At 33.3% G+C, this 21,703-nt stretch overlaps 1 protein-coding gene across 1 annotated transcript in view; it reads left to right on the top strand.

Annotated features, from left to right (window-relative positions):
* LOC129218138 (poly(rC)-binding protein 3-like) overlaps positions 1–17,693 on the top strand; it is a 222,178-nt gene extending 204,485 nt beyond the window's left edge. The window contains exons 13-14 of the mRNA XM_054852352.1: positions 14,217–14,324; positions 14,414–17,693. Of these exons, the coding sequence (XP_054708327.1) occupies positions 14,217–14,277 (61 nt within the window). The 3' untranslated portion in view covers positions 14,278–14,324; positions 14,414–17,693. The remainder of the gene's footprint in view (positions 1–14,216; positions 14,325–14,413) is intronic.
* Positions 17,694–21,703: the final 4,010 nt, after the last annotated feature.

Genomic DNA, 21,703 nt, shown 5'->3' with positions numbered 1-21,703 from the left:
TTGTCAACTGCTAATTCAAAATAGAAAAATTGTGAAAGAAAGAATGATGGTAAACTCAATCAATAAGCCAATTACATATACAATGACAATGATATTAATGAGCTTCCAGGGGATAGTGAATGGAAGCAAGTGCATAAACTGTAGTGAGGAATATTGTGGAGCAAAAAAATACTGAACAATAAGTTAAAAATAAATAAAAAGGATATAAGTAATCTCTGAGAAAAAAAGAATTTAAATCTAAAGATAATGAACAAAATCCATTAAAAATTTGCAAGGAACTAAAATTGGTTTTAATGGCTTAAAAATAAGTTCAAATATTATTTATTTTTGAAACTAGAAATTGCTTTAACAGTATCTTTTATTTAATATTGCAACGATAGACATTTCTTAAAGAGCATATTATTTAGCTTTCATTATGAATTCATTTATTACGGTACATATGTTAAAATATTACGATTTGTTAGTGTTCTTTTTGTATAATATTTTGTATGAAAAAAAGCTGAAAACATACACTAAGGTTCATGCAAAATAAGAGATATTAGAAACACGGACTAATTAACTATGGAGAATAAAAACCCGAAAAGAAAAACAAAGAAGGTTCAAAAAGAAAAAAATAATAATAATGTGAAACCTCAATTTTACGTTGCCCGTTTCATACGCTACTACGCTTCATATTCTGCTGGTCCCTGAAAAAGGCTATATTGCTAATGTTAAGCTATTCCGGATTTTAAGTTACTCTATTTCAGAAAGTTCGCTTAATACGTTTTTCTGCAAACAGATCCAATTAATTTTTGATCTACAAAACCCAAACCTTTCTTTTAAAGATGTATTTGCTTGAATACATCTGTTTGTTGAACAGAGCTGTTTGAAGCAGCTCTGTCATTCTTTTTACCCGACTGTGCGTGCGCGAAGCAAAGGAGGGTAATGTATTTATCAGTCTATGTATGTATGTCCGTTTCTATGTGGCGTTCTACAGGCTAAACGCCTTGGCCAATTTTGATGATTCTTACTTCAATCGATTTGTCTTAACCTTACAAGTGTGACTAAACACAGCAATCAAAATTCACCATAGCAACAACCAGTTGCCATATTTTGTGTTCGGGATCGACGCACGTTGGGTGTTGCACACTGTGTCGCACGCTACCTGCGTGCGACAAATGCAAGTAGTTTTCGCTGCCTGAATTTTTTTGTTTACTAAGTCTACTAATTGGGGTCTCAATTGCCAAGTGGTCTAAGCGATTGCTTCTCCCACTTGAGGCGGTGGGTCAAGACAGCTTCGCTCCGGGTGTACTTTCCCCTCTTTCTGATGTAAATTCTTTCATGTGTTCTTTATATGTATTCTGTACTGTAATAAAAAATATATCATGCGTAACGAAGGCAGGACACTCAGATTGTAGTCCTCATCAAAATAAACCCGTGCAATAAGCACCAAAAGAAAGAAAGTCTACTAATTCAATTTTCATCTCTAACATGTTGCAATTGTTTTTGCTTTGATTCAAAGGACTGAGTTTCGCGACGTGTACTTTCTTGAGAGGCTTTTTTAGTTTGGCGAGAAAGATTTGATTGACGGGGGGAGGGGGGGGGGACGTTTCCGATTTCGCGTCATCATGAGTTATACAGGCTGTTTGTATAGCTGTGCTGTGATTGACTTAAGTTTGCGCATTTTTGCCGAAGGCCAAGCACATGTAGCTTTAAGCGAAGTTAGGTCCCTAGAGGGACTAATTATCAGTAGTTTAAACCACCGCCAGTTACTTAATAGACCTCACTATACAGATTCTCTCAATGAAATGACAAGATTGCGAAATGTACCGTATCATAATTGTAATAACTAAGTCAATGAAAATTAACTAAAAAGTGTCAAATAAAAAATTATTAAATAAAAACAAAAAACCCGACTGCATAAAAACCAAAAAAACTAAAAAGAAAAATGTATAAGCCCAGTAGTTTAGAATGTTATTAAGTACTACCGTATACAGATAAGACAAATCATAAACTCAAAAAAGCAGTATAGAAGGATCAACAGTCGGGGCCCATTGAAATTTTACGGGTTTCTTTGAATCAGAAAGGAATGGGCCTCGACTGTTGATCCTTCTATACTGCTTTTTTGAGTTTATGATTTGTCTTATCTGTACATTAGGGTGGGCCGAAATAAGCCGAAAATTTTTTTTTTCGAAATCAATTTTTGGATAGCGCACAAAAGTTGCGTGATGAGCTAGTTAGCACTCACAAAAAATTTCTTGGATATTAAAAAATATCTAGCCGGCGCTATTTGACACTAAAAAACCGAAAAAAATGAGAAAAATGACTTTTTGTTGACATTTTTTTTAAAAAACTAAATTTCAAATATTTTGCTGGAATGCACCGAAAATGTTATATAATGAGCCAGTTCGAGCCTATAAAATGTTTCATTGATTTTAATGAGCATTTAACCGCTCCTTTCAGACATCTAAAAATTGGAGAAAAATGAAAAAATATTGAATTTTTTTAAAAAGCATTGTGAAAATTATTTTTCAAAATTAAATCTTAGACTAATTAATTAAATAGCACTATTAATCATAGTAATTATTATCACGCAATAATATCATACATTTTTTAGAATTACATATAAAGATAATAAAATTTTGAAAAAGAAATCTTCAAATTTGATTTATAATACCTCATGCATAATGAATATTATTTTTTGGAATAATATTGTCCCTTGTTATCAAATGATGGAAGTTCTTTCCTAGCTTGAAGTTTGGCACGAATGTATCCATCTTGTGCAGTTTCACCACGAACTTATATTGCAGCTTCGGTTATTAGTTTCACACAACGTTTCACAGCTTCCGTGTGACAGGGAAATTTCTCGAAACAGCTATATGCTGTTTTTTGCACATTTCTTTTAACTGTTGGTCTTTTAGATGCATTGTAATAGGTGTCTCTGTTGCAACACAGTTTGCCCAATGAACTAAATCAACATAATCAATGACTTCAAAATTGAGTTTAGGACGCTTAAAAAAATCTTAACCATCCGAGCTCTTCGTCTTCTTATTTCTAGAGTTCAGACTGCACCTAACAGCTAATTCCCGAATGTATTTTCTTGAGTCAAACAACATTGTCAGCAGTAGCTGTTCAGGATGAGAGAAATATGCATTATTTGTTACCTTATCCACTTTTCCAATAGCCATTTTTCTTACTGTCCTTTGATCAATTAGAAATTGTTTTTCTCTATCAGGGACTTTTGCTTTTTTTTTTTTTTTTTTGCAATTACACGAATATAAATCTGCGCATTTGCAGGCACAAACGTCAAAGTCGTAGCCTCTGCTTTAAATTTGCCTAGCTTGGATTGTAAAAGTTGCGTCTTTATATTTTTAGCATTTTTTGTTAAGCTATTATATTTAGAATAATAAGATAAAATCATGACAATCACTCTTCTTATCGAAACAAGGGGAAGGGAAGCACGCCCCCAAATATCAATAACTTTTTTTGCAACTACAGCGGCCACACTTGCTGAAGATGGTTGCTTATTTCCTTCTCCCTTTATTTGCATCTTAGTGATTTGATAACATCTGATAATGTCTTCATATGTTGGAAGAAATAAAGCATCGGGAGGAGACAAATCTCTTCCAGGTCCAAATAGAAGACTACTTTTGCTTGCTCGCGTTATTTTCTTTTTCGCGCGTTTCTACATAACAGTCGTGTTGTGTACCAAAACAAAGATTATAATGCAATGACATTCGAAATGTCCGGCTCCCGTTTAAAAGACTTCAGAGGATTCACATTTTTTTAATACTCAAGGGCTCTATTTGTCAAACATATATAAAATAGTTATAACATAATCTTAGGAATAATAGAAGCAGATGAGCGCCGTTTATTATCCAGGAGAAACAATTGGAACCGAAGATTAAAAAACTAGCATCTTATGTAACTATTTTTTATTTGAGTGTGTGCATTTTTTAAAATTGGCGTAGAAATGTCGCATAAAATTGATTGAATTTTCACTTTTTTTTCTAAGTAACGTAATGCGTAACATTTCAGTATTTACTTATTTTGAAACTACTTTTAATTTTTTTTTTTTTTTTCATTTTTCCCATGTGTCAGTCTTAAAGGAGCGTAGCTAAATATTCTACGAAATGTATAAAAGTCTTTGAGGATTTCCACTAATTCACTGACAGATACTTCTAATAATTGCTGAAACTAGCTTCAAACTTTTATTTTTAACCCTCCCCCCCCCTTTTTTTTTTTTGAAAAAAATGCATGTTTGCCCTTTTTTTCAGTTTTTCAAGGTCAAATAGCGCCGGCTAAATATTAAACAAATTTAGTGAAATTTTTTATGGGTAATAACGGTCCCATATAGCAACTTTTCCGCACTATCCAAAAACAGATTTCCAAAAAAAGTTTTTTCGGCCCACCCTACTGTATATACGGTTATAAATCTATTTCAACGGTGTAGTTATTCAGTTGTACTTAATAACATTCTAAACTACTGGGCTTATACATTTTTCTTTTTAGTTTTTTTGGTTTTTACGCAGTCGGGGTTTTTTGTTTTTATTCAATAATTTTTTATTTTAGAAAATGTTTGCTGGTGCTCGTTTCTTTCGGAAAGATTTTGAAGGATTTCAAACTGATATGATATTGAACATTTCAGACATTTTTGTTGAAATCAAAGTCAAAATAGTTATTTAATATAATATAAAGATTTAGTTACACTTAGAATTTAGAGAAAAGACTTGACAGATATTTTTTAATGAGCAACTTCTGGAGAAAAACTAAAATTTGAACTAAAATCCCTTTGCAAATTAAATCAAAAATGATATAATGTATCCAGTAAATGCTTGAGCTTTATCTACAAAAACGATAAGCATTTTAAATATGATTACCAGGGCTCAAAAGTAGATGACAATTTTTTTTTGAATTTTCTGGAGTTTTTCTCGTAGGAAAATATTTGATTCTTACGGTATTTTTAACGTTTTTAGGCATTTTTTTCATATTTCAGGGCATTTTTCTATCTTTTAGCTATTTTCTTTAAATTTTTGATCAAAATGAAGTTTGATTTATTTAATAAAGTTTAGAATTCTCAACTAAAATGTCTTCAGTGTCAATTTTCAAGCATAGTAAAATCTTCTAAGTAAATGTGCCGTCTTATCAGAGGAAGTAGATAGTCTTCATTATTCGTTTTAAAAAGGGAAATATACTATACGAGGAATGAAAAAAATACACACCTTCACAAAAGAAAGAGAATAAAAAAGCTAGCATATTGAAAGTCCTGATTCGTAGGGCCGATCTAGGGCTTTAGACAGATCAGGGGTACTGGGTGCAATCATTTTCCTTGAATTAGAATTTTGACTTTTGATTGTGTGTCTTTATGAATACTGAAAAGCATTATTATTTTCTTGAAGTGCCTTTGAGAGCTTTATTTTGAGTAAAATGCCCGAATGCTTAACCACTAAATTCTCGCTTTTGCATCAGTCAGTAAGAAATTTAGGTGAAAATGTATATTCAACTCATGGTTGTGTGGAGCAAGAATTTCAGCAGTAAACCATTTTCTGTCACACAACGTATTGGTAGAGAAAAACATATCAAAGTAGTTGAAGCTTAGAAAAAACACTCAGTTCCATCTTAACTTCTGATTCAAAAAACAAATATTTAAATTATTTTCAATGGAAATTTGACATTATGCCATAAGTGCATTTTTCAAAATTTTGACACCATTTTTGCAATACGAACTACTTTGTTGCATCATTATTGGTGTATTTTTAGAGCATTATTAGGGTTTTTTTAGGTCATCCACTTCCGGGCCCTAATAATTACTTCTGTAACACAAATTCTGTGTGTTGTTACTTGCACAAATAAATTTCATATTGATGCGCAGATCTGTGAAAAAAGAACAAATGGTAACTTACTTTCTTGAGAGACCGGTATGGAATGAATACAAAACATCGAACAAGCAAATGTCAAAATAGCATGCCAATACCTCATGTTTACCGTAGTGCTGATGCTAATATTCCTGCATAAAAACGGTTGTTTTAATGATTGTATGAATTAGTTCTAAAAAATAGGCATTTTTGTATTGAAAATTTAATAAAATAAAATATGTAAACCAGTGCTAAAATCAAGAGTAGCGAACTCAAAGGGAGGAATGATGGAGCTACAGCCCCTTCCGAAATTTTCAAAAAAAAAATTTTTTTAATTATGTCAATTTATTTTCATTCCTTTGTTTAAACATGTCACGAAAAAAAAAATTCGTAATTGAAAACAATATATAAGGGACAAAATTAAGAGAAAGAAGAAAAGAAAAAAATTCAACTCTGCATTTAGGCATTTTTTCTTTTTTAAGGGGTATAATAAGTGTTCATAGCAGTCTTGTAAAATTAAAAAATGAAAACTTTCGCAGTTTGAAAGTTCTAAAGAAGAAAAAATGAAAAAATTAATAAAATGTGACAAGAGTAATTTTCCGTAAAGCATTTTTACAAAAGGTGCAATCCTTTAAAATTTAATTGACGAGTATGCGAGAATCTACAGGGTGTTCCGTTTTAACCTGCAAGACCTTTATTTTCGCAACCGTTAGTCTTAGATGTATACTTATAATTGCAAAAATGTTCAAAATCAGATGTAGAGTTAAAATATTGAAAGTTTCAAGCAAAAATAAAAATGAGCCAAAGAATACAAAATTTAACTTTTTATACGGGTCCCAGGTCCCCTAACTAATATTTAGAGAAATAATCTCTATTGCGAACTATTATTGACGCAAAAAAACTTGAAATTTGTTCGACCAAAACTCAAGGAGATATTCGAGTTTAAAGTTTTAAGGGACCATACAAAGGATGAGATTGGAACTTAGAGCCCTTTCAGAAAAATGACAGGTCATCGAAGTAAAAAAAAAAAAAAAAAAAAAGTATTTATCATTTCTTTTGCTATTTAAAAATAAACGCTAATGTTATGCCATGACACGCAAAAGCACACTACAAAGCCTCGAACAATTTGAAAAAACCACACTCTGTGCACACATAAAATTTTAAACCCTTGTTAACCGCTACATCTTCCCCCAAAAATTGTTATTGATGGCGAGTGTAAAGTGGTGCAAGTCACAAAACGCTGCGTTTCATAACTCGGTGAATATTGGTCGTACTAATGTCAAACTTTTTCTGTTGGAATGGTTTTTCAATGGAGAAAATTTCAATAAATATAAGTAAGGGGATCTGGGTATAAAAAGTTAAAGTTTGTATTTTTCGACTCATTTTTATTTTTACTTCAAACTTTCAATATCTTAACTTTGCATCTGATTTTAAACATTTTTGTAATTTGAAGTATAGGACTAACGGTTGCGAAAATAAAGGTCATGCAGGCTAAAACGGAACACCCTGTATATTATTAACATTATCTAAGTACCACCGACATGTAAGTTTCAAACATTTTTTTTAATGAAAAACGGCTCACTTCAATTTAAAAAAAAAAAAGATAAATAAACAGGAGAGCTTCATTAAGGCCGTCGACATAATTATGAGTCTTCATTATTTTTATCAAAATATTATCGCAAAAATCATGGCAAAGTGGAGAAAAACGCATGGACTGCCGAAAACATTTCAAATAAAAGAAAAGTTTAGACAGAAAGTGAGAGAATTAAAACACTGTAATGAAAGGTCGCTGGAAATGTTTAAAGGTAAACTAACGTAAAATCAAACGTTATTAAGAAAATTCAGGAGGCACTATAAAGCACAAGAGATGGTAGTAAAATTACAAAGTCATTAGATATTCATTTGAATGTGAAGCAGTAAACTGCTACAAAACCATTACTTTTCATTCTGCAAAGTTTATTTCTTCCATACACACAAATTATTTCAATACACAATACTTACTTACAAGTAGTAAATAAAATTTTTTTTTACCTGAACAAGTTGCTTACATTAAGTAGTTATCATAAAAATTGCAACGAGTGCCCCGATTGCTGCTTCGTTTATACTGACAATGTGAGATAGGAGCGAGTAAGAAAACGAATAGCTGTTCATTTCAAAATAGAAATACCATGCATTCGTTCGTCATTTCTACTGGTTAACACAAAATACATTCACGTGTTTAAATGTCATCCGCTACAGAATTTTCTCTCTTTTACGCAAATGAAACGAAATGTACCGTTTTATAATCATAATAACTAAGTCATTGAAAGTTAACTAAAAAATGTAAAATAAACAATTATTAAATAAAAACAAAAAACCCGACTGCGTAAAAATCAAAATAACTAAAAAGGAAAATGTATAAGCCCAGTAATTTAGAATGTATTAAGTATTACTGAATAACTACTCCGGTTGAAATAGTTTTATAGCCGTACACATAAAACAATTCATAAATTCAAAAGCAGAATAGAAGGATCAACAGTCAGGGCCCATTCAAATTTTACGGAGTTCCTTGAATCAGAAAGGAATGGGCTCCGACTGTTGATTATTACTTATACATTTTCCTTTTTAGTTATTTTGGTTTTTACGCAGTCGGGTTTTTTGTTTTTATTTAATAATTTTTATTGCTTTGTCTAATTGTACTTTGTCTGCGAAAGGGATTTCCTCTGATCGTCCAATCTTCCTTCATGACAACTGAGGACTAGATCTGCTGACAATTTTCTTGAAAATTTTCCAGAAGTGCCGCATGTATCGTGTAATCACATTACGAATTCCTTCAATATCAGATTTTACTACCTACTTTTGATGATAATGTTGAAGACGAAGGAGAAATAATTGAAGGTGTCCCCGCAGTTGATCAAGCGATTCTAAGCATAAAAACTAAAACTATTTTTATTTGTGATTGCCAATTAAGATGCAAATTTGTAAAAATATATTAATACAGATTGTGCTTTAAATGAAGTTGTATCTTAAAACAAAAACAAGATTGCACATTTTTTTCCCACTGATTCATTGGATAAGAGTCAGTTTTTAAACAATATGCTTAGTTTTTAAACACAGTCCCAATTACGTTTTCCGTAAGACGTCCGTTTCCCTTTTTACTTCCTTTTACAAAAAAGGAAGTATTGTATTCGCGAAAAAATTTTCACTCAAAAATCGCCCTTAATTTCCATTTTGCTCACCCCCAAATGAATGTTGAGTTTTTTTTTCGATTCGACCACATGCGGAAAAGTGCCTAAGAATGTATAGACACGCGAAATATCCATTTTGACCATCACCGAGGTAATTACAACGACTTTTCTCGTGACGTCTGTATGTATGTGCGTATGTGTGTATGTGCGTATGTGCGTATGTGCGTATGTGCGTATGTATCTCGCATAACTCAAAAATGGTATGTCCTAGAAAGTTGAAATTTGGTACATAGACTCGTAGTGGGGTCTAGTTGTGCACCTCCCCTTTTGGTTGCTTTCGGATATTCCTAAGGGGGTCTTTTGCACCTTTTTGGGGGGAAATCATTGTTAATTTCGATGTAAACTCAAGTGGCGTTATAATTTGTCGGACACTTGGCGATATATCGCCAGTCTTTTGGTCGCCAAGTTTTGTCGCCAACTTGGCGACAAATTTGGCGGAGTTTTTTTTTTTTTTTTTTTGGTTTCAATTTGGCCATTGTTGGTGATATTTAGAGAATAAATATTGAATCACATTAAAATAGCGAATAATGGGGAAATGACATTAAATTGGAGTAAAAGGAAGTCATGTGATTCACACATCAGCTCGTTTACTTCCTTTTCCAAAAAAGGAAGTATTGTATTCGCGAAAAAATTTTCACTCAAAATTCAGCCTTAATTTCCATTTTGCTCACCCCCGAATTAATGTTGAGTTTTTTTTCGACCCAACCACACGTGGATATATGCCTAGAAACGTACAGGCACCAGAAATATCCATTTTGACGATCCCCGAGTTAATTACAACAAATTTTCTCGTGGCATCCGTATGTACGTATGTATGTGCGTATGTGTGTATGTGTGTATGTGTGTATGTATCTCGCATAACTCAAAAACGGTATGTCCTAGAAAGTTGAAATTTGGCACGTAGACTCCTAGTGGAGTCTAGTTGTGCACCTTCTCTTTTGGTTGCATTCGGATGTTCTTAAGGAGGTCTTTTGCCCCTTTTTGGGGGGAAATCATTGTTAATTTCGATGTAAACTCAAGTGGTGTAATAATTTGTCGGACACTTGGCGATATATCGCCAGTCTTTTGGTCGCCAAGTTTTGTCACCAACTTGACGACAAATTTGGCGATTTTTTTTTTTTTAATTTGGTTTCATTTTGGCCACTGTTGGTGATATTTAGGGAGTAAACAATTGAATCACGTTAAAATTGCCAAAAATGTGGAAATGACATTAAATTGGAGTGAAAGGAAGTCGTGTGATGCACACATCAGCTCGTTTACCTAAGATTTAAGGAAAATGTAGCTACGTGTGAATCCTTGTTCTACAAAGCTTTGGTGCAAGCTGTTCGTGGAGAGTGCGTGTGCATATTCTGATGAGGAATCTTTACTACCTCCAGCTGACCTGCTATTATCAGATTTGTAAATATTTTAATGCAATATCGAGTAATTTCCGAAAACGGAGACAAATTGAATTGTGTTTGCAAACTTAATGCCGTTTTAAACGAGCTGATGTGTGCATCACATGACTTCCTTTTACTCCAATTTAAAGATAATAGTTCCTCGGAGTGAGCAAAAAAACACTTTAAATACTTTCATTCCAAGTCTGTTGCGAACCGAAGCAAAGAAAACGTTTTATACAGATAAATTTTCCCAATATTGACAGTTTTAATGTGATTCAATGGTTAACTCTCTAAATATAGCCAAATTAAAACCAAATTTAAAAAAAAAAGAAAAAAACCGCCAAATTCGTCGCCAAGTTGGCGACCAAAAGCTTGGCGATATATTGCCAAGTGTTTGCCAAATTATAGCACCGCTTGAGTTTACATTGAAATTAACAATGATTTTACCCCAAAAAGGTGTAAAAGACCCCTTTAGAACATCCGAATGCAACCAAAAGAGTAGGTGCACAACTAGACCCCACTTGGAGTCGATGTACCAAATTTCAACTTTCTAGGACATACCGTTCTTGAGTTATGCGAGATACATACACACATATGCACATAATACATACGTACATACGGACGTCACGAGAAAACTCGTTGTAATTTACTCGGGGATCGTCAAAATGGATTCTTCAGGTGTCTATACGTTCCTAGGCATGTATCCACGTGTGGTTGGGTTGAAAAAAAAATCAATATTCATTCGGGGGCGAGCAAAATGGAAATTAAGTAAATTTTTGAGTGAAAATTTTTTCGCGAATACAATACTTCCTTTTTTGTAAAAGGAAGTAAAAAAGTAAACAATCAAAAATAACTTCCTTTCTCGAAGTACCTTAACAAAGTTTATTCTCTGTAGAGGCATTTTTGTGAAGTACTTACTCATAATTAATTTTATCCAAACTATAAAGGTCATAGTCTATCCATATTGCACTATTCCTGAGAAAGAAAATAAAAATTATTCTTGAGAAGGGGGGCTGAGAAAGAAACTTCCGATAAATCGAACAACTTATTACACGAAGGTTTTAGCACGTCCTTGAGACTTCGAGTTCTCGAGAGTTGACGGTAATTACATTAAAAATCTGAAGCACGATACGAGCAAAAATTTGTGATTTCTTCTCTGAGTATTTACGCGATTGAATACTGTAATTTTCTTTTCCAGACATTTCATTCATCATTTTGAGGTTGGTGAAGGCTTATTATGCATCGAGAAGCAAATAATGTAAATATATATAGATAAAATAGCCTATACACTTCTGTACCTGTGGGCATTTCAAGTTATTTGGAGCTTAACCTATTTTCTGTTGTGGATTAATATATTCTGCAATTGTTGCTTGTCATCTTTCTTTTCAATGTTTTCCAAACACATCAAATTTTAAGAAATAAGTCAACTCTTTCTGAATTTACTAATAATTAGCTTAAAATATTTGTGTTAGCTATAATAAAGAGTAGGAATTACTTTTTAATAAAAAAATTTTGAAAAAAAATAGAACCGACTTCAAAATTGCTCTAAAAAGTGAAAAATAATTTTATTCTTTAAACACCATCGATAATGCTTTTAAACATAATTTTTGAAGTTGGCACAAAAACAAAACGTAAAATCCAGTGCAACCATGCTTCGTTCTTATTTTTTTCAGAAAAGCATCCAAAGTTACGAACGAAACATTTATATCGTTATACAAATATGCTGTCATCAATGCATAATATATGTGATAGTGAAGAAACTGGGCGTGGTTAAATTTATAATTATAGTTGAGTTACGACTGTGAATGATTTTATCTATCGTTTTTGCGCCAACTTCAAAAATTATGTTTAAAAGCATTATCGATGGTGTTTAAAGAATAAAATTATTTTTCACTTTTTAGAGCAATTTTGAAGTCGGTTCTATTTTTTTTCAAAATTTTTTTATTTCATTCTTTTTAGTGTAAATGTAGGTATTTCAGAAATAGTAAGAAGTTACCATCACGAAACTTCACCTGATTTTTTTCATAAAAATGCTCCGTACTAAAAAAAAAAAAACTATAAACACGCGTTACACTTTAAGCGATTGGCACTAAAAACTTATCTTTGTTCCTCTCTGGAATTCATGTGTAGTTAATTTCTATTTAAGTATTACGTTTTTCCCTAACTAATTTCCATTTCACAGCATACAAGTTGCTTGTTATGCAATCCTGTATTTTCTTACTTAGCCCCGATCATCTGTTATTGGAATAGATAATAATGATAAAAATACTACTGTGTGTAGTTGAGGCAAACCAAATGGTAGTATTGTGAAGGCCTAAGCAGATCCTGATCACTGCATCACTTCGCTTCCAGGTTAGGTTTACCCCCACTATGGAGCAATAGCACAGAAGAAGGGAAGATTTCGGTAATTCACATAGGGTAACTATACATCAGCAGGGTTACCAAAATCAAATTATTTATGCCAAAAATGAGACGACAGTGCCAGATTCCCGATTATTAAAATATCCCTTGAAGAAATTTAATGCTTGCTTCAGAGAAGCCTTCATTCAAAATTATTATTACAATTACTATTAATGTTACTGTCATATGGCACCAAACTTTCATAACAATGGGTTTTAAATTTAATCATTTAATCAGGGAAATTGCATGAAATTTATTGATTTTTGCCCATAACTTTTTTTCTAAAGGACAAATATGGTCAAACAAAGTAATGGGACCTAAGTTGAGCCATTCCCTATCCATTAAAAAAAGAATCATCAAAATCGGTTCACTAGGTGAGACGCTGTGAGTGGACAAACAAAAAAAAAAAAAAAAAAAACATACATAAGGTATGAACTGATAACCGCCTCCTTTTTGAAGTCGGTTAAAAATAGGTGAGCATTTCTTTATTTTCCCCCAATATCACTTATTCTTAGTCGTTTCAAATAACGGCTAATACGAACAAGTTCGTTTACATTTCGTATTAACCAAGTTCCCCCTTAATTATTTCTTAGTAATTCCAAAACAAAAGTAAAATAAAACGAAGAATGATTCAGGGCCTAAATTTAACAGCGAAGGAATTTGGCTTTAACTATTCTGTTTTAAGTTTGAGTTTTTCATTACAAGGAAAATACTTCATCAAACGCTTTTCATTATTGATAGAAATCTGTCCTTAAAATTTAGAAAATATTGAAATCATATCAAGAAACCGATAGCTTCAAATAAACTTGTTTACTAAACGTGTTTATGATTGGCGCAAATTATTTATTTTGCGAAGCCAAATTTATGCTAATTATCCGCCTCTTTGCGTATTTCTACTAAAAATGATACTTTTAATCCTAAATATTAATGCTAAATGCTCTACGTAAATGAGTTTTTATTTTACATTTTGTATATTTATTTACTGAAAATGTTACATAAAATTACTTTTATTAGTGTTTTAGCGAATCTGTCTGAAATATTATGCAAATCTGTCTGATAAATTATGCAAATCTGTCTGATATATTCTGCACGTTTTCTCCCATTGTTACCTAATTTAATACCAGTACGCGTTCCCTGAACATATATTGCTGTTCTTTACCTATTGGGACCATTTTTAAGTGATAAAAACATTTATGGAAATTCAATTTTAAGTATTTTACAACGTTGTATTACCATTTAAAACAATACTTAATAAAACAATTGTGGAATGGTTCGACCGTTATGTTATAAAATTTACTTAAAACAGCAATGAACTAAATTTCTATTTTTTGCATTAGTTATCTATTTCATTACGTCATATTTTATTTCTATTTCAGTATTCACAGTGCTCAGTTGCCACTGCTGTGGAAGAACGTGCCAACTGCCCCTCTCAAATAATCCGCTCTCTTTCTCCATTTATTGCACCTTAGTCTTGTCAGTTTCTGGTGAGTTTTGCTTAAAGTCTTTGATATTTCTCTCGCTCTAAGCATTTTCCCTTGATTATTACTCTGATTTTTCTTTGCCTCCTTTACAGCTTCTCTTTTAGATTAGTGTTTCCTCAACTCCTTGGAAGACCTCCTATTCTCCCTCCTTGGTAAAGAGTCCAGCACCTGATTACTCGAAACTCCTGACGTCAATCCCGCTACCTGTATCTGGCAATAAGAATTCATCCCTAGGCTCCTGACAGGAAATCCTTTCTGCATCGACTAACGGACTTTTTGGACAATCGAAACTTTTATTTACTATTTATGCTTATATATACATACATATATATACATATATATATATACATACAAACAAAGAACCAAAAGCTATTTAAGCCTAACGGAAACATATCAAGCCTGTTTTCAGGGTAAAATTGTAAAAAGCTAAAAAAAAGAAATTGTATCTGTTAAACAGAGTTTTACAAAGTTGCTAGGAACTAAGTGCCTGCTACCGAGGGTGGAAGTCAGTGTAGGCAACTCGATCCCATTACAGCAACATATCCTCTTTCCCATTATCAAATTGGACTGAAAATGTAACATCCTTTCTTTTTTTTCATCACTGAATTCCAAACTTAAAAGTGCCAAAATAAATATGTACTGTTTCAGTCTTTTCATCGATCCGTTTCAAAAGCGTGGTTTCGTTAGTTGACGTCCTTTATTAAATACCGCGTTCCGTGAAATGTTAACAGTGTAAAAACACTAATTAACCTGATATGTCAGGATTATCTCAAGCAAATTGATAAGTCAGCAATATTCCCTGGTGTGTAGGTTTTTCGTTCGTGTTGAGAGCATTACCTAGATCTATATGTGTCATAAATGATCTCCGAGAACTGTTTGTAAGTGTGTTTACTTTTATGTGGCTATTTGTTCATTATTCTTCATCTCCAAGGCTAGTTAATAAGAAGAAGCACTTTCCATCTTTGATGCTGGATTGCCAAATAGTTGTTCTATATTGAACCGTTAGTTGACACCTGAAGTGCAACTTTCGCATGAGAATGAAGCCCCTTTAACAGTAGCCATAGTGTGAAGGAAAGAGTTGCTTACGCCCATGCTGATGAAGAAAAAAAAAAAGAAAAATGATTCAAGTACAAAATCAAGACAGGTGGAAGGAGAACCGGAGTTCTCCGTTACATATCACATTTTTTGAGACATTGTATATGCACTATTTCTAGATGTAGTTGTTATTGTATATTTACAAACGCATCAGCCGGGCATTAGGCCTCAGAGTTCCGTAGTGTTGTCGTACTGCATCGATAACCAATCTTGTTGTCTAATTCCAATTGGAAGAACGGAAAATGATTTGTGCCGCCAACTTGAAATCTAATCAAAAAAGGACTAAAAATGAGGACACTCGTTTTTCGGACTACGTTAGTTACACAAGAGCTGCACGCTGTTATTTATGAAAAGCCCGACTTCCTCCTCGGAAATTGCTGTTTGGTCAGTAATCAAAATTTAATTAATATGCAATTGTAAGCAACTTTGGTTTCTGATGATTTAATATGTATTTCATCAAATACACAATTACAAAGTACAATGAAAGACTCTGCCTATTATCTCACATGTGCCAAAGAAGGAGAGAGAAAAAATGCGGGTGAATTGCACGAAATGAAAGATCTCCTAATTGATTTTAACAACATCTTGGGAACAGTTTGCAGCTCCTAATTTAAAATTTCCTTCTTGATTTTAATAAAAATAGTCTTCCAAATGAAGAAATGAGATCTAAATTTCAGCAATTTGAAATGCCAAAAGACGAAACATATCACCGAAACAGTTTTTCCCATTGCTGTCTCTTTATTGGAAACTTTCTCTTTATGCACCTAGATTATGAAAGTTTTGGTAAATCAGCCAGAAAACGGGCGGGTGCCATCAGCTCTGCTAAGCACTGATTCCGAAAAAAGGGTATTTTGTACCGAATAAAATTGTACGTGAGTACAGAAATGGGACCAATTCATCTTTCGTACTCATTTTCAGAAAGGGAATTCGCAACCGATAAAAGTAGCCTCTAGCGGTTTTCTCAAAAATAATTTTCTAGCACTTGAATTCGCTTCCCATTTTATTCCTTTAACAGAAAATTTCGTTCAGAACAACTGTGCAATGGTCCCTTAATAGAGTTAAATTAGATAAGAAGAGTTTTTGGCGCCCAATCGTTGCTTTCCAGTTTAAGCACCTGTGTTTAATGCTTCGTAGTTTAGTCACCATTATTCTGTAAGTGTACACCGGACAATCTTTTCGATCTCTCAAGCACTTCTTTCACGTTTTTTCCTGGATTGATGACTCAATTATTAACGAGCTTATGAGTGTCAATATTTTCGGGGCTCACGAGTCTAATTTATTTTGTTGACTAACGGAGAAAGTTCTTTCTACGTTTCAAATTGTTACAAGTGTGGTTTTACAAAAAGCAATACACAGTGCTTTGAAAATTGATGTGGCTTTAATTTATAGTGATTTGTTGTATTGCGTGTCGTTGATTTTTTAGTATTTGACTGCGGCAGCAAGACAAAAATAATTGGATGCTCAGTTTTGATGGCGACGTTTGTTATTGCTACTATGGAATTATTTACACGTATTGTAAAATATATATGAGTGTTATTGTATTGACAAAAAAACAGCTGGATTTCTATGCAATTATCTGTAGTAATAAGCTGTTTCACTGAGTTTTTAAGAGATATTTGATACATATTTTTTCCTTAGATTTATTAATTAAAAAAAGAAAAATCCTTTGACTGTGTCTCAAACAGAGTCAAGTGACCTGACCCCTTTTAAAGAGGCCACATATCAAAGATTAATTTGAAAGTTAATTTCCATCCAATTGAGGCATATCATTCAAAGGCAAATCTCCCCTCACATATCACAAGTGAGCGAACGAAAACTTCAAAAAGGAGGAGCCTTTATAAGATTGACACTTATTTTACATAGATTGCTCTTAGGTAGGTGACAGCAGGGACGGGAGGTTCCTCCTCACAAATTCATATCGCATGCAAAGAGGCGAAATGATCTGTCTGTTCATTTTTTAGTCTCATGAACCATATCATATTCCACTTTGACATTTTTTACTTAACACTCTCGTCAAATGTTTAGAAGTGAGTGTAAAACGTGTTGAGATTTTTGTGTTTCTTACATTATTCCATTTCGACACTTGTATGTCTTGTGAAGCAGAGAAAATAATAAGCTTCGAGTCAAATTATTTCTGGTTAGCACAATTACTCTATGGCGATAATGAGCACAACTACTCTACGTGTAAACTAAACAGTATTGCTAATTTTTCGATGACTGTACAGGAATGCTCCGTATTCTGTATGGTACCTAATAATAAAACTGTTGTGAAGTTTTGTGGCTGAGTTTTTTTCTTGCATACACGCACTAAAGATCCACAAACATTTTTTAAAGAAATACATCAAATACACCGCCAGCTCCGTCAATTCCAGCGGAGGACTGCAGTTTCGTGCTTATTAGCACTCATCAGCCCGGCATAGGAGTGACTGAGTTGGAGGTGGAAAACCTCTTACAGAAGCCTAGAGTGCCAAACAAACTGGTAGCTAATGCAGAATTAGCACTGACCAGACGAGTGACCGAAACAATGGTTCGGTTCAACTAGAATATTGAAGGTAGCCCTGGCTATAGGGCGGTAACTTACTGAATATACCTGCCTTGCCTTCAATATTCGAGCTGAACCGAACCATTGTTTCGGTCACTCGTCTGGTCAGTGCTAATTCTGCATTAGCTACCAGTTTGTTAGGCACTCTAGGCTTCTGTAAGAGGTTTTCCACCTCCCACTCAGTCACTCCTATACCGGGCTGATGAGTGCTAATAAGCACGAAACTGCAGTCCTCGGCTGGAATTGACTGAGCTGGCGGTGTATTTCATGTATTTCTGCCTTAGCCCTGGCTATAGGGCGGTAACTTACTAAATATTTCTTTAAGAAGTCATTTTTAAAACCTATTAGTTTTTCGTTAACACTACAAAGTTAGAAGCAAAGGGATGTGAGTGGTAAAATTAAAAATGTGGAGATAACCAGTATAAATGAAACTCTCCTCTATCTTGGAGCCAGAGATAGTACTGGTAGCCCTGGTAGGTGCTGCTGTACAGTATGATTTAGAAAAAAAAAATCAATGAAAGCCTACCTAAGACGGTATCTTTAAACGCGTTTTACTCAAAACTTGAAAATGTCCAATTACATCCCTTTACTTCTCACTGCCTCAAATATGCTATTCAAAGACACAAAAGTATGAAGACCTGAACTAGGGTAGACCCCGACCAGTGAATGAACACTTAAGTACAATTTCATTTTCAAAAATTCATTGTGTCGATTAAAAACAAGCACTTGACACAGGACATAAAAAGCATTTAATTGTTATATGAAGTTATTTTTAAAAAATTGGAGATATGCGGAGTTTACGGTTCTGCGTTAGGATTTTTTTTGGAGGGAGGAGGGGTGAGAAAAAAGAGGTGTAGCCTCCTAGTGAATGAACATCTACAACTAGTTAAAGGAACTGTTTCTGCAGAAGGAAACTGTTAGTGCGAATTCACCAAAGAAAAAACCTTTAAAGACTTATTTGTTTTTTTTTTGTTTTTTTTAAATTTCCTTTTACATAGTAAAGGAAGTATGGCACTTGCGAAAAAAATGTCCTTCAAATTTCGACCTAATTTTCCATTTTACTCATCCGTGAGTGAATGTTGAGTGGTTTTCTCGACCCTACTGCACGTTTATATATGCCTAAGAACGTATGGACGCTCAAAATATCCATTTTGACTATTCCCGAGTGAATTGCTATGAGGTTTCTCGTGACGTCTGTATGTGCGTATGTATGTACTTATGTATGTATCGCCAAGTTTCGTCGCCAACTTGAATAATGCAAAAATTGTCAATATTGAGAAAATTAATCTCTTTAAAACGCTTTTTTGTGCATCGGTTCGTGACGAACTAAGAGCGAAAATATTTCAAGTGTTTCTTTCTTACTCCAAGGCCCTGTTATCATTAAATTGGTGTAAAAGGAAGTCTTGTAATGTACACAACAGCTTTTTTTTTTAAATGCGAGCCTGTGCAGGCACTAGGGAGTGGATGCATTCACTGGTCAGTCTACCCTGTTTTCAAGGAAACAGTATTGAAACTCATAACTTGTTATTGAAAGAAGTTCATTCATTATCTCTGCAGAAGTACTCCCAAATGTTGGCACATTCAGTTAGAACGAAATCAACATAATAATTAAACTCACAAACAAACAATAGAGTTTCAGACACGTGATTCAGATTTACCCGTAATCTTTTCATCAATGAAAAACTGCGATGTTTTAAATGAAAATTATCCGAGTATTTCCATGCTAATTTTCATGCTCACAATTTTCTGTATTAATCAAAGGGTTTCACGTAGGCTCGAAACAAATGTCTAAAATTTTATTGCTTGTTTGTATGTTTCATTATGTTCATTTTCTATTTTATTATCTCTGAAAAAAAAAGATAAATTTTTTATTTTTTACAGTCATTATGTGCTCTGAGATAAACAGAAGCTAAATGTATGGATTGTATGTACTGTCTGTTCTCGAACTCCGTGACTAGCAGCTGCGAACGGTTCCAATTGAAAAAGGGGTGATGGTTTAAGAAGGCGCACTTCCCGATGCATTCAGTTTTTGCTTGCTCATTACTTCCTTCTTGCTATCATCCCTTTTTTGATAAAAACAGAAGAGACCTGACGCATGCGCAAATTCGAGTTGGGTTTCGCGTTAAAATATCGGACAGTATACATGTCCATCCTCATTCGATATGATTCGATTAATGCACAAGCGTAAGTCAATGTTAATCCACTTACAGTGGAAATTTCAAAAACAAAATCCCAAAAGAGTAACTTTTGGAAGTTCTATGGATTATGATAAAAATAAGAAACAACAAAAGTATTTCCACGCGTTAAAAATAATTCACTAAATCTTGGAATTTAAAAGTTTTCTAAAACTTAAACAAACTCAAGTTATAATTTTTGGAAGAGAAAGCTGTGCGTTAAAAGTGTTGACATAAAAATAAACTACGCATAAAACTTTTTTTGCAGTAATCTTAATGAGCCTTCGTACAAATATATTACCCTTGACAATACACACATACTTAAACGTCTTCCACGATTGTACATATTTCGTTTAGACTTGTTCATTAAACCCTATGAGTAAGAAATGTAGGAGACACTAATATTTTTTATGAATTATTTTTATTGCTCAATCTAGCTCACATAAACTAATACTTTTTCTCTATTGTTGTAACAGAACACAGCAGTATATTTTTGTTCAGCTTGTGAAAATTTCTACGAAGTAGAAGCAGTTTTCAAACAGGCATCGAATTATCACAGAATTGACCTACTGACATATATTTTGAAATCGACTAATCGACAACTATCATTGAAAAATTTTAAAGCTTAAAAAATATCACTAAAATATCAGTAAAGATACTGCATAAATACAAATAGTCTTTTTGTAGGGTCTGGTGGGGGAAAGTGGTCAATGGGGTAAAGTGGTCATAATTCAAATAAATGGCTATAGCTTGGAAATTAATGTTCGAATAAATGTGAAAAATTTATTTTAGGGTAGTGCATTTATAAACTATATTTTGAATACAAAATTTTGCAATTGGAAAATTTTTATTTGTTAAAAAAAAAATATTTTGTGTAAATACGAAAATTCTTAAAATCTAAACACCTTTTTTAACTTCCTCGGAAAAATTTGTTTGTTAGAATTATGAACAGATTGACTGCACAGGAAGCTTCCTACATGTCTCAAGAACTCTTACTCATTAGCAGTTAGCTGAATCTATTTTGAATAATTTGTTAGAACAATTTAAGTAAGATGGGGTAAAGTGGTTATAATATTAGGCTTAACGAATATTGTTCTTCTAAAGTCCCTAAATCTTTAAGTATAAGGCAGATATAAATAAAATATTAATTTCACTGAATATGTATTGTTTTTACAATAAACAGGGTTAAATATACGAGTATATGCGTATGTATACGCATATACTCGTGTAGGCACGTATATATACGTATTCACATAAATGCATCAATAAACACGTATTTGGGTACCTGCAAGTATTTTTTATGTATACAGATATACATTCGACTATATACACGTATATTCCCGCTTATATGCTCGTATATATACGAACAATTATATACTCAGGGAGACACGTATATACGCGTTCGTACTCGAGTAGACACTTGCATACAAGCATATGATATACATGTATACAGGGTGAGTCTAAACTCTTGGTCAAATTATTAAAAGGTGTTAGACGGGGAAGCAAGATTAATAAGAAACATCCAGAATCAATCTCAAGGCTGACGCGCTACATGCACGCAAAGCCAGAAA

The sequence above is a fragment of the Uloborus diversus genome, chromosome 3 (genome assembly GCF_026930045.1).
Source record: "Uloborus diversus isolate 005 chromosome 3, Udiv.v.3.1, whole genome shotgun sequence".
NCBI classification, from domain to species: domain Eukaryota; kingdom Metazoa; phylum Arthropoda; class Arachnida; order Araneae; family Uloboridae; genus Uloborus; species Uloborus diversus.
The sequence above is the reverse complement of the archived record's forward strand: the minus strand, read 5'-3'. Positions and strand labels throughout refer to the sequence as shown.